At 36.4% G+C, this 13,742-nt stretch overlaps 1 protein-coding gene across 19 annotated transcripts in view; it reads left to right on the top strand.

The window, feature by feature from the left end:
- ofcc1 (orofacial cleft 1 candidate 1) overlaps nucleotides 1-13,742 on the top strand; it is a 202,461-nt gene that overhangs the window by 69,790 nt on the left and 118,929 nt on the right. For 14 of the 19 annotated variants that reach the window (XR_012399698.1, XR_012399699.1, XR_012399700.1 and 11 more), the window contains 2 exons: nucleotides 2,270-2,533; nucleotides 6,594-6,735. Coding sequence is in view for 11 of the 19 variants with exons in the window: in XM_073941441.1 (XP_073797542.1) it covers nucleotides 2,270-2,533; nucleotides 6,594-6,735 (406 nt within the window). In the remaining 8 variants the exon portion in view is untranslated. Of the gene's footprint in view, nucleotides 1-2,269; nucleotides 2,534-6,121; nucleotides 6,323-6,593; nucleotides 6,736-13,742 lie in introns of those variants that run through there. The other 5 variants (XR_012399703.1, XR_012399704.1, XR_012399705.1 and 2 more) reach the window with 2 other exon arrangements.

Here is a 13,742-nt window from a genome sequence, read left to right as displayed (position 1 = left end):
GGAAATATTTAAAAAAGAAAAAAGAAAGCAGGGCTAATAACTTTGACTTAACTGTATATATAAAACACCCTGTGTAAAAGATAATAGAGTTTAATCTTAAGTTCAAAATCATTCATTATTAATATTATTTTATTTCATTTCTACAGCTTCATGCGTGGTCTCTATTCTTTGATTTTTCTCTTGTGGAGTTTGCTCAGTAAGCACAGTTCTGTTCTGAATGAAATGTGATTGCTGCGATGCTTTAATAGAATCCCAGCATGCAGTTGTTCCACACGAGAACAGAGTAGGACCTGAAACACGCCTCAGTCATTTCATTGTATTCACTCTTACTGCTTTTTTTAATCTCTTTTTCCTTGCCAATTGGTACAGTCTGCATTGTTCGTGCTTATTTTTTTTTTTCCAGTGAATTAAGCGTCTGAAATATTTTTCAATATGTTTAATGCTGGAGATTACGGCATGAATTTGAGTCCTGACACAGGGAATCTGTGCCATTTTTTTTTAGGTGCAAGCACAAAGCGATTATAAGAGAAACACATGATGAATGTGATAAAACAAGTCTTCTCCGTTTTCCATTACTCCTAATGGAGGGATGGAATATTCTGGGAGTGATTGATGAAGTCAAGCGCTTCTTTTTGTCAGTTCATTTTTTAAAGGTCTGTCTCTTGCTTGATGGGTAAATAAGAAGCGTTGCGTGTTAAACGCTTGTGTTCCTCAAGCCACGTTTTCTCGATATACCATATTTTCCCTTAAATGTGCCTGCTTTACATATGTGCTAGTGATGTCACGGCTGTCATGTCGGGATCGTCACACGCTGGCGCCCCTGCTGAGATGGCTTCCTGAAACAAGCCGTAACACATTCCGATGTTTCATCATTTGGGTTCAAACTTTAGATCATATTAAACACATTTACATCTTTAGCTAGAGAGGGGAAATGCTGCAGACTACTATGAGGAAATATGACTTATTACAAAAAAGCTTTTTTTTATTATTACTTTTTTAGCACAGGATAAGCAGACAGAGTATTAGTGTTAAAGCTTGCTTGATCTCTTTATTTTATTTTTAATTTTTTTAATCATTTTCAATCAGTAATGATTAAAAAGAACGACACTCTAAGAGCCCTATCATACACTCGGTCTGTTGCTATTTTCAGACCAGTTCAACCCTAATTTTCACATTTTGTGCCACGTTGTTTAAATAGCAAATCTATTTGCATCACTTTTTGGACTCATGCGCATGCTGGTCTAAAAAAAGAGATGTGTTAAGGCGCATTGTTGGTGCGTTGCTATTTTCAATAACTGAAATAGGCCGTTCCAATGACCATCTAAAGGCTGGTATAAAGTCCAACGCAGTGGACGTTAGTTTGGTTCAAACACTTACACATTGCTTAATATACACATGATGTATATCACATCACAATTCACAAATATCTTTACATGTGATTTAATTAAAGGATTAAAATGTGCTAAAAATTATTATTTTCTTCATAAATATAAAAAACACTGCCTCCATGCCTTCTTCATGCCTCGATGCTTTTTTTTCAGTTCATTCATGACAATTTGCATTTGTATAATGTTATTATTATTAGCAGTATTATTTATTATTTACATATTTATACTTGTTTTTGTAAAAACATGTTTAGATTTGTACACCTGTCGGGTTTTGGAGGCATATGCGTCAATATGTCTTGGCATAAGAATACGACGTGTGTTTGGATAGAATTTGTTTTTTTGACCACACTTCGTTAATATTGTTTATTTATTCGTTTGCTGGAAATTAGTACTGAATTAATAAATACTCTTAAAACAAATATTTGCGCTTAACAAATGAAATTAAATATGTAGGCTAATAGATGTGATAACAGCAGTTTTTAATTTTTTAAAAACCATTTGAAGGTCAATATTATTAGCTCCTTTAAGCAGTTTTTATTGTCTACAAAACAAACCATCATTATACAATGACTTAAATATATATGTAGTAAAATATTATCTACTGTCTTTTATCTTTGTTATGGCAAAGACAAAAGACATCAGTTACTAGAAATGAGTTATTAAAACTATAATGTTTAGAAATTTGTTTCTAAAAACATTTTTTTCCGATAAACTATATGAGGGGGATAATAATTTAGGCAGACTTGTAATTCTGACTTCAACTGTATGTTAAGCTGCTTTGACACAATATACATTGCAAAAAGCACTATAGAAATGAACATGATATCAATTAAATGTATTTATTTATTTGTTTATTGATATTATTATTTTGTTTTTTTCAGGTTTTGCCTGCATCATGTGATCTGTTGCCATGCTATGTGTTAGTGTTTAAGCTGTTATCTCTGCCTGGCGATCACAGTCATGTGAGTTGTGTGGTGGGCTGGGGTGCATTTCCCATATGCGACTGCTCTCTTCAACTCCTCAAGGGCAAGTTCAAGACCCCTCTTTTGCGTGGCGGGCCGAACTCTTCACTCAACCAATTCCGCAAAATTGAGCATTTGCTCTCCACTGACCTGGACAACTGGCTATGCAACCTCTACTTTCAGGTAAGTCTTTAAACATACTGAACAATTTATTACTTTGAAGACATAAAACACAATAATAATAATAATAATAATAATAATAATAATAATAATAATAATAATTATTATAATAATAATAATAATAATAATAATAATAATAATAATAATAATCAATTGTGTGTGTCTCTAAGAGAAAGATTGTATAAGGTCCAAACTATAAAATCTAAAATCAGAGCCAAGATATAACATTTAAAATATATATTTTACTTATCCAGATACAATTGAGGTGACAACCTGATCCTGTTATTCCAGTATATAAGTGTCATGATTAACCGCAATCTAGCAGTTACAGATCACAGGAGAACTACAAATCCCATCATAGCCCTCACACACCAGTTCCAGTTTCTTCCTGATCTCACACCTGGAAGCTCAGACTTATTACCAAGACTTTAAAAACACCTCACAGTCACGCACGAACGCAGGCAGGCACGCACACACACACACACACACACACACACACACACACACACACACACACACACACACACATACACACACATGTTTGTTTTTATGAAAAGTGGGTACATTACATAGGTTTCCATTCATTTTATACTGTCCAAATCGTATATTGTATTGCCCTCACCCCACCCCACCCCTAAACCCAACCATCACAGGAGTCAGTGTGCAGCTTTACTCTCTGATTAAACTCATTCTGTAGGATTTATAAGCATTTTGAGAAATGAGGACGTCACCAATGTCCTCATATTTCACCTCCTTTTTGTAATACCTGTGTCATACCCATGTCATTATACAGATTTGTGTCCTGATATGTCACAAAAACACGTAGACACACACACATGGCTGAGTCTTGTTAGCTTGTAACTTTTGAAAGCATCCCTTGTCTTTGCCTTGTCTAGGGGGTATTTTTGACCATTTGCGTTGTTTGATTGTTTCCGTTGTTGTCGCAGTCTGTCCTGACCATTCGTCTGTTTTTTGACTACGTCTTTTTGACTAGCTGTATGCTTTTGTTAGCTCCTGTTTTGACCATTGCCTGCCTGACTAATCTGTTTAACTAATCTGTGTGGATTCTCAACTCCGTAGTCAGCACCAAAGTATAAATAGAATCTGTAAGCCACTAAAAGCACAATAAAATTCTACACATCTCCAACTTTATATATAGATTTGTTTAAAGTATGTTGACTATTTTGATATAGTGTTTCATGCCTTTTTCAGTTTTTTATGTTTACATCTGTTCCACAGCCATGGTATGCTAGGTCGCTAGTTTATAGGAATCCTAAAGGCAACAAAAACACTAATTAAACATACCATAGCCATCGAAGCACAGAATTCTGCACTGCACTCCAAACAAAATGGACAGGTTTATAATATACATAATTAATAAATATTAGGCTTCATTATCATCATTAAAGGTGCCTATGGCAAGTGATTGATATTGATGGTTTTCACATTTCAGTACTAACATTCCGCTGTGGTATTTATTTTTTTGCAAGATCTGAAGTAAATCTGTTGACGGCTAAAAAAAACGTCATGCATATTCTTCAAATTCACATTACAAGCATTTAACAATGAACATCATTATCATAGTAGTTTATGCTGTTGTTTATGCTGGTTAATTCAGACAAAAACTCATATGGCGTGCGTGTTCTGGATTGAATATGGATTGAATAAGTTCATTCTCCCTATCAACTGTAATTTTCAGGCATTGTCCATTGTCCAAAAATAGTCAATACATTATTAAATACATGCATAGTAGAGGTGGGATGAGACTTTCTGCAACGAAATCCTGCAAAATTAAAATGTGATGTTAATTTTCTTTTAGGTGAAAAGCGGTCTCATTATATCCGCATGACAGAGTGTAGGAGTTAAATTAGGATTAAACTTAAATTATAAATTGCAACAGAGCCTAAGCATCTGACAAATGTTAAATAGAACACTTGCACAGCACTGGCGCTCTCTCTTTATGTAGTACACTTGATAGCAATTTCAAAAACGAAAGTAAAACTCGAATTCGCATTCAAAAATGTTTTAAATGCTACACAGATTGATAGTTTCTCCCTGATGGATGCAAATTAGTGTAATGTCTCCTACTATTAAACCTCTATGTGACCATGACCACATCGCATTTCTACAGTGTATCATGCTGGAATTTGTACTTTTGTACTGAAGATTATTGAGAGTGTACCCTGATTATGTCTGTAGTTATTATTTGCACTCCACAATGAAAACCGACGTTTATTGTAAGATATAAAAGCTCATATAATTCATAGTTCTAAGATCTAAAGAGTCTCGTGAAATCGTACAGGAGAGAAGCCAAAGTTTGTAGCACAGCCTTTTACATTGTTTGTGTATTGTTACTGTCTTTTACTGCAGCAGTTCTCAAACGTGATCCTGGCCTACCACAATTCTGCATATTTTGTTTGTTTCTCTTGCTGCTGTAGACGTTTGTTCCATTTGAGTATACAGTAAGTGCATTGCTAAGTGGACATCACAGGATATTTTTGCAATTTCAGTTCAAATTAAAGGTTCAATTAAACCGTGAAACTGTTAAACTGTGGTTAAATAACTCTTTACACTTTACACTAGTAAGTTTTGTCTGATGATAATAATCTCTTTTTTAAGACTTGTTTTTGTCATTTTTGCCTCTATCATGATGTTACGGTAGCCAGGCCCGTGCAGAGACCGTCCAAGGGGCATGTGCAGGATACATTTTTTGAGGAAGAAGGGGAATGGGGTTGTTGTTGCGCGCGTACTGAAGAGCGGTGTTGTCGCTTGCGTACTGTAAAGCGGGGGGAGGGGGGTGTTGCGAGCGTGCGTACTCACGAGCGGTGTTGAGCCCTATGTGTGCACGTGCCTGATGGTAGCTATATTGAGAGGAAGTAAAGTTGGAGAAAGAGGGGATGGGAAAGCTCCATAAGCCGGGACTTGAACTTGGGACATCTGTACAGTTGAAGTCAGAATTATTATTTTTTTCTACACATTTCTAAACATAACAATTTTCATAACTCATTTCTATTAACGGGTTATTTTAACTTTACCATGATGACAGTAAATAATATTTGACTAGATATTTTTCAAGATCTTTACTTTAAGCTTCTACACAGCTTAAAGTAACATTTAAAGGCTTAACTAGGTTAATTATGTTAACTAGGCAGGTTAGGGTAATTAGGCAAATTATTGTATATTATGTATATATGTATATATGTTATTGTAAGTTACTGGTTTGTTTTGTAGACTATTGAAAAAAATATATAGCTTAAAGGGGCTAATTAATTTTGTCCCTAAAATTGTGTTTAAAAAATTTAAAACTGCTTTTATTCTAGCCAAAATAAAATGACCTTGCCCTGTTAAACTTCATTTGGAAAACATTTTTAAAAGAAGAAAAAAATTTAAAGGGGGCTAATAATTCTGACTCCAACTGTATGTCGAGCTCTAAAAAGGCTACAATTTATTTATTTATTTATTTTTTTTAAATGAAGTAAACTACGAGTTCAGTCTGTTTACCATGTGCAAGATATATCCTGCAAGAATTAATTAATTTATTTTCTAGTTTATTTATATCTTAGCATATTTATTTACGTATTGTTTTTGCAGGTTTCGTCCTCCATGCGCATCACTATTATTAAATTTACATTGAGCCATTTAGCAGACACTTATGTGCAAAGTGGCTTACAACTGAGGAGGCATTCAGCGATTCAACAAGAAGAGGCAATACACACAAGAAGTGATCATTATACTGTATAAAGGAACTGTTTGCGCTCAGAGAAATCAGGTGGAAAGGTAATGGAAATTCAGCTTTTTTAGCCAGGAAATATCAGGGAATTGGTTTGTCTTTTTATAATTTGAAATGCTTCTTTTATCCTTGCTTTTACAGTAAGTTGCTTTGGATAAAAGCATCTGCTAAACGAGTGAATTTAAATGTCAAGCGCTGTGTCCAGTCAAACTACATTAAATCCAGGGTCCTTAATTATCTGAGTCCTGAAGGAGAATTAGTGTCGATCCACTGCTGTACAACATCTATTTGCCAAATCAGTCTTTGTCAATCAGTAGACATCCTTCTGTGCAGGTAAAGAGACTCCCGCGGGGCAGCACCAGGGTGCCAGAGCACAGCTTCACCCTGCAGATCCCCTCTCACCCCCAGCTGAGCTCCAGCCAGGGGCTTCCTCCCCACCTGGACACCTCCACCCGCTCCTCTGCCTCTCTGCCAGGTAGGACTTCTGCACCCCCCTTAAAGGAAGAAATGCCAGTGAATGTCATGGCCCACCACAAACTCCCACACAGAGGCAGAATGGCAGCTGCCAGTTAGAATCTAGTGGGGCATTCATGCAGAGAAAATGAACCTTCTGTGTTCAGACTAAAGCACGTCCAATTTGTGCAGCACAATATGTGCAATTTAGGCCAAATTGTTTTCACTGTAAATGAAGCTCACTAACACTCAGCTTTACACATGATTGACATTTCTCACTGAACGCTATCATCATCATCCAGCGCTGCATATGAGAATTGTACATATTTTCTCTAATCAAAACTCTCAGCCGGATCTTGGCTCACATGGCTTTGTAGAACCATGTGCAGTCAATGTAAAAAGGATCGGGTAATAGTGAGATCTCTAATGGAGCTCGTTCACGTGTCCACCTCCATTAGCTTATTGAATTGTTCAGTGTGTTCATTGTTTGCCATTTGTTCGGATAGCAGATTAGTCTGATACAGTACATGTAGAGAGTGAAGCTTTCAAAACGCACAGCATACAGTAAGAGCTGAACAAAGTATTGAATGTAATGTCTTCACAGTCATGTTAGCAACATTTTCATACATTTTTTTATTATTTGCATTTTAGAAAATTGCATAAATGCTGTAGTCGCCAAAATATGCATACAATTTTTGGTAACACTTTATTTTGATGGTCCATTTGAGTATTAGTAGACTGTCTGCTTAATATCGGTTGATACTGCTGCTAAAAAGACATTTAACTGATTGAAACTGATATGATATGAAACTTTGCAAGTACATGTCAACTTACACTAACCCCAACCCTAACCCCAATTTAACAGTCTACTTATAATCTAATGAGAATTAGTTGGCATGTAGATGCAATGTAACTTAAATTCAACAAATGGACCATAATAAAGTGTGAAAAACTCAATAATGCACATAAAAGCTCATGAACACAAGAAGGATAAAGTTTTTTTTTTTTTTTTTAAATAGTAGACATTTAATAGTAGATATTCAGTTAGTCCAGTTTAACACAGAAGTTGGTCTTTTGCAGTTAGATGCTTTCTAATTGCATTTTTTTTAAATAAAATGCTGATAATAGAAAATAAAAGAAGGCACAACAACTCTCACATGGTCGCCCACTGAAGCTAAGCAGGTCTGCGCCCGGTCAGTACCTGGATGGGAGTTCACATGGTAAAGCTGGGTTGCTGCCGGAAGTGGTGTTTAGTGAGGCCAGCAGGGGGCGCTCATCCTGTGGTCTCTGCGGGTCCTAATGCCCCAGTATAGTGATGGGGACTCTATACTGCTTAGCGAGCGTCGTCTTTCGGATGAGACGTAAAACCTAGGTCCCGACTCTCTGTGGTCATTAAAAATCCCAGGATGTCCTTCGAAAAAGAGTAGGGGTTTAACCCTAGTATCCTGGCCAAATTTGCCCACTGGCCTCTGTACATCATGGCCTCCTAACCCTCCCCATATCATAATTGGCTTCATCACTCTGTCTCCTTTCCACCAATCAGCTGGTGTGTGGTGTGCAGTCTGGCGCAAAATGGCTGCCATCACGTCATCCAGGTGGATGCCGCACATTGGTGGTGGATGAGGAGATTCTCCCTCATAGTGTAAAGCACTTTTAGTGCCCAGAAAAGCGCTATATAAATGTAAGGTATTTTTATTATTATTATTTTTTTATTATATTTATTTTTATAATATAATATATGAGCAATATCACACGAGTAGCAGTGCGATATGGCTTTATATCGGCCAAGTGCCTTAGTGCCCCCACCAGTGCCGATATACAGCCATATCGCACTGCTACTCGTTTGATATTGCGTTTATACAACAGTTTGACAGCATAATTAAGACAAAATCAAACATGGAGAGTCTCAAAAACCCTTTTGTATGAGGAACTACTTTCTTCCGCCTTGGATTCAAATCATAAGCTGTCAGTTAAACAGCTGAGCAAGCATCTTTTAAACTTTTAGATTTGTAGTGTCTGCTTTTTGCTGGCTGTATGTGGGCGGAGTAATACACAAAGGGTAAAGAGACTTTACGGGTGCTGATATTACTTACAGTAAATATATTATGGCTATCAGCCAATCACATTCGAGAACCAGACAGAACTGTTGTATATAATATAATATAATATAATATAATATAATATAATATAATATAATATAATATAATATAATATAATATAATATAATATAATATAATATACATTCACTTTCTTTTCGGCATAGTCCCTTGATTAATCTGGGGTCGCCACAGCGGAATGAACCGCCATCTTATCCAGCATATGTTTTACGCAGCAGATGCCCTTCCGGCTGCAACCCATCACTAGGAAACACATGCACACTCACAAATACACTCATACACTACGGTCAGTTTTTGCATGGCTAATTCACCTGTACCACATGTCTTTGGACTTGTGAGGGAAACCCGAGCACCCACGTGAACACGGGAAGGATATGCAAACTCTACACATTCGCCTGTGAGGCGAATGTGCTACCCACATCATCCCAACATAATATAATATTTGCTAAGAAATAAAGGTTTAAAAAAGCTTATACAAAGATTTAAACAAGTTTTATACAAAGATTTTAAAGAAAATGTTAGACAGGTGAGCCTTCAAAAATTAATCAGAGAAAGAAGTGGGACCCGCTGGGAAAAAGGTTGAGAACCCCTGCTCTAAAATAGCCAACACTGCCATTGCATAAAGATTAGTTTGGACCGGAACATTGCAAATAAGCAACTTCCTTTCGCTCAAGTTCATGTGTAGAGTAGTTTTAACTTCATTAAGAGTGTCTCTCCTGGGCACACCTTCCTGTCTCCAAGCATTCTGCTTTCACTCGGGACACAGAACATCTTGACGCCACTGGACCAACCCAGCACAACCTCATTTGTTATTGATCTAGCACAAAGACCATTGTTCTGTTCTAAATCTTTTTTTTTTCTTCGTCTTTTTCTTTTTTGGCAGTACTCATCTTTATTTAACAGAGCAGAGCTAGAAAAAAGTTTCTGGGGTGCTCAGCTTTAAACATCACATAGGCTTTTTAATTACAAATGAGTTGTGACAGGTCTGCTGGGTAGCAACCTGTCCCATTTTAAGCGTGATGCTAGCTGACAGCTCGGCGCTGTTCTCAGAGCGCCGCAACATGTGGAAGAAATTGGTCTTTTACATTTCACAGCTTGTCACTTCCTCTCTGCTGTGAACTTTGACCTCCCACTGTGCTCCTAACACCCCACATGGGAAGTGTCCCCATGCTACGGCACTCTGGGAGAGTTGTGTTCCACTTACTATATATGCTAAGAAAGGGAGGAAGAAAAGAATACGGTGTAAAAGAAGCAGGTTCTCAGACTAGCAGAGGTAAACTCGATCTGACTCAAATAAGTGATCAAAAGGTGTCCTTCACCGGACATCACAGCATCAGAGCATTGAGCAGAGATGACGTTAGCATAAGGATCAGTTCAGGTTGCATTACTGCTACACACTCTTATGATATTCAGATGGAAGCTTCCCATCAAGCGAAACAGGCGGATTGGACTGACAACCTCTCATTACTCTGAAATCAAAATCAAATTCGGTGAGGAAAAACTGCAACAAAAGAGAACATCAGACTTTGGCTTCATCGTTGTCCATTGTTATTAGTAGTATTGTTAGTATTATCATGGATCTTTTATCTCTGATAATAATGCTGCATTGTTAGTGTCACCAAAATCAAAGCAAGTCATGTGATTATAACTTAATATACTTTTAAAGAGCCTGACTTTTAATATGATTAGTGTAGGTTTTCTTTATGTTTTCAATCAATCAAGCCTTTATTTGTCACTACACTTTCGTATAGCGAAATTGGACCCCCCAGACCATACACAAAACATCACAAACAACTTTTCAGGGGAGACAGATAGGAGGTAGCATTTAGAAACGAAGAAAGATACATTTGGACAGTTAGGCAAAAAAAAAAAAACACCCCCTCAGCTTGCTCTTAATTAGGACAAAGTGAGAAAAGGGAGAAAAACAGCCCTATCTTAGCATAAGCACACCAGCAAGACACAACATAGACACGGGATGGAAACAGGGGTAATGGAAAACAGTCCATTGAGTGCGGGCAGCCAACTCGTCCAGCAGCCATTTCAAGGCGCAAGTCACTGTCCCATCCACGCCCCACGTGGGTAAAAGCACACGAAGGCGTTTGGATGGGGATTTACGTTTTTAGAAATTTTAAGTATATACTGTATGTGAAATCGCTGCCTGTTCAAAAGAATTTATGAGAGAGAACACAATACGTTTGCACACAAAAGTTTTTCGGTTTTGGTTGACAAGCTGTGTTGGGCAATAACGTGTTACTAATAATTTGTTACTGTATTACACGGCATTACTTTTGACAGTAACTAATAATGTATCACATTACTTATAACATATATTTATATTATTAACTCCGTTATCGCTATAATATGATGCGTGTGTCTATTACATGGTGAATTAATTCATTTTGACTGCAGTCTAGCCTACGTCTTCAACATGATCTGCTGTGTCCTGTTGTTTTTCGTGCCCGTCTAAAAGTATGAGCGGGTTTACTTTCTGCAAAGAGCTCGCCGCACGTTTATGTTTGAAGTAACAAACTTCTTGAGCTCGTATTAATAAGGTGCATGTGACTTCTTAATAATTCCAATTCTTTCAGAAAGGGACAAACGTGAGAGTGAAGCACAAAAAAACAAAGGACAAGCCGGAAAAACGTGTTCGTGTCACCAAAACTAAAACAAGTAATGTGGTTCACAAGTGATGTAGTTCACATCACAACTTCAAAATAGAAATAGCCTGACTGTAGTATATGATTAGGATAAGTTTCCAGATGCCTGTTTACAAGAATTCATGAGAGAGAACATAATGCGTTTGCACACAAAGGTTTTTAGTTTTGGTTGACAAGCAGTGTTGGGCAATAACGCGTTACTAGTAATTCGTTACTGTAACGGCATTACTTTTGACAGTAACTAATACTGTAGTGCTTTACTTTTAAAATATATTAACTTTGTTTTTGCTTTGCTTTTGTTTTTGATGCGTTTGTCCATTACTGATTAATTAATTAATTTTGGCTGCAGTCTAGCCTACATCTTCCTGTTTACTTTGGCGACGAAATGTGGGATTGGTGGATGCCAACCAACCACTAGGTACAGTACGCCAAGTGTGCACACTTTCAGAAAGGGAGAAACGTGTGAGTGAAGCGCGAAAAAAAAACAAAGGACAAGCCGGAAAAACACATTCGTGTCACCAAAACTAAAACAAGTATTGTGGTTGTAAATGATGGGTTTGACTGATAAATATCATTTTTTGCTAAATAGTTAGTGGTGCCAAACAGCATTTCACATTGTTTACATCCTCGCTACAACATACCGTTAACATTAGAAAATGTGCCTGTTGTTGATCAATTTTAACAAATAAATAAACGGACAGGTTTTGGCTCACAATCCACAGCTTCGTCGGTTGAAGGAGTTTTTAGCCAAATCCAGCACTGAACTGGGAGATATTCTGGAAGTTCTCCTTTGTCAAATGCTAGAGCTATATCTTTTTTTATTATTCTCTGGAACATGATTAAAATTAAACTGTAAGCACTTCTGTCTTTGTGTCATGTCCTTTAGAAGCCCAAATACAGAAACAGAACAAGCTCTGTGGAAATAGCAGCGTTTTAGATGGCATTTCTGCTTTCACTGCTTTAACATTACATTACCTCTGGCCACACCCTTTCGCTGCTCAGCGTGTGTGCATGAGGTGAATACAAGTAAATGGTAGTCCTTGTGATCTTTCTAGCCCAGATGTATTTTTTTGTAGTCCCCAAATTTGTTTTCTGTAGGCCTTGCTAAGCTGTGCAAGCCAATGTCCCCCTTTGCATTGAACTTTGAGCATGTTACATTCAGAGATGTTGTTTGTTCACACAGCTTAAATATGATATCGTAGTGTACCACCCCTTTGAAGATAACGTGTCTAAGTCTGTCTTTGTGTTTTAGTTGTGACCAAATGCAAATTAATTAAAACTGTGAAGTTGATCAAAGGTGTATTTTCCCTGTAGCACTGAAGTGAGGTTATAAGGGCATTAAATGGGAGCATTAAAAATGTTCTTTGGAAAAGTAACTCAAAAATTACTTTTAAGAGTAACCCATTACTTTTTGGTGTAAGTAATTGAGTTACTTTTTGATTTAAGTAACTAGTAACTGTAGTTACTTTTTTTCAGTAACTAGTACAACACTGTTGACAAGTACTCGTGCGTATCTACACTGTAAAAAAAAATTAAAATCCGTAATTTTACGATTTATTTCCGGCACCCCAGCTGCTGGAAAAAAAACGTAAAATAAATTTAATTGTAAAATAAATTTAAACGTAAAATAAATTTTAATTAAATTACATAAATTGACTGTAAAAAACGGACATTAAATTACAGAAATTTCCTTAAATTTAAATGTCTGGTAATTTTCTGTTATTCAACCTCTGTACATTCCTGTAATTTAACAGCCGTTGTTTTACGTTTTTTTTTTTTTTTTCCGGCATCCCAGCTGCCAGAAATAAACTGAAATTACGGATTTATTTTTACAGTGTATAGACAAAACAAATAACATGCATGTGCATCAAATCAACGTTTTTATTTTATTTTATTTTATTTTATTTTATTTTTTATTTTTTTATTTTATTTTATTTTATTTTACATGGAGACTAATTTTAAAAAGTTGCACTTTGAAACATGTTTTCAAAATGCACTAATGTTGTGTAATTAAATATACAAATGTACATGTACCCTACGTTTCAAAGAACCCTGCCCTACAATACTTTTTAAAAGTGTGTGCTTGTGTATTGAGAAACTTATGATGATAATTATAACAATAAAATCAATTATTATTAGTCAGATAATAAACACAAAATCATTGTAGTTGCATCCAACATGTTTTCTTCAAAAATCCAGTAAGGCCACGAACACATTCCCTGTCATCCTTGGGTATTTTTGTAATGCTTAGACAT

The sequence above is a fragment of the Danio rerio genome, chromosome 24, assembly GCF_049306965.1.
Source record: "Danio rerio strain Tuebingen ecotype United States chromosome 24, GRCz12tu, whole genome shotgun sequence".
Lineage (NCBI taxonomy): Eukaryota > Metazoa > Chordata > Actinopteri > Cypriniformes > Danionidae > Danio > Danio rerio.
This window is presented reverse-complemented; position numbering and strand designations above follow the sequence as displayed.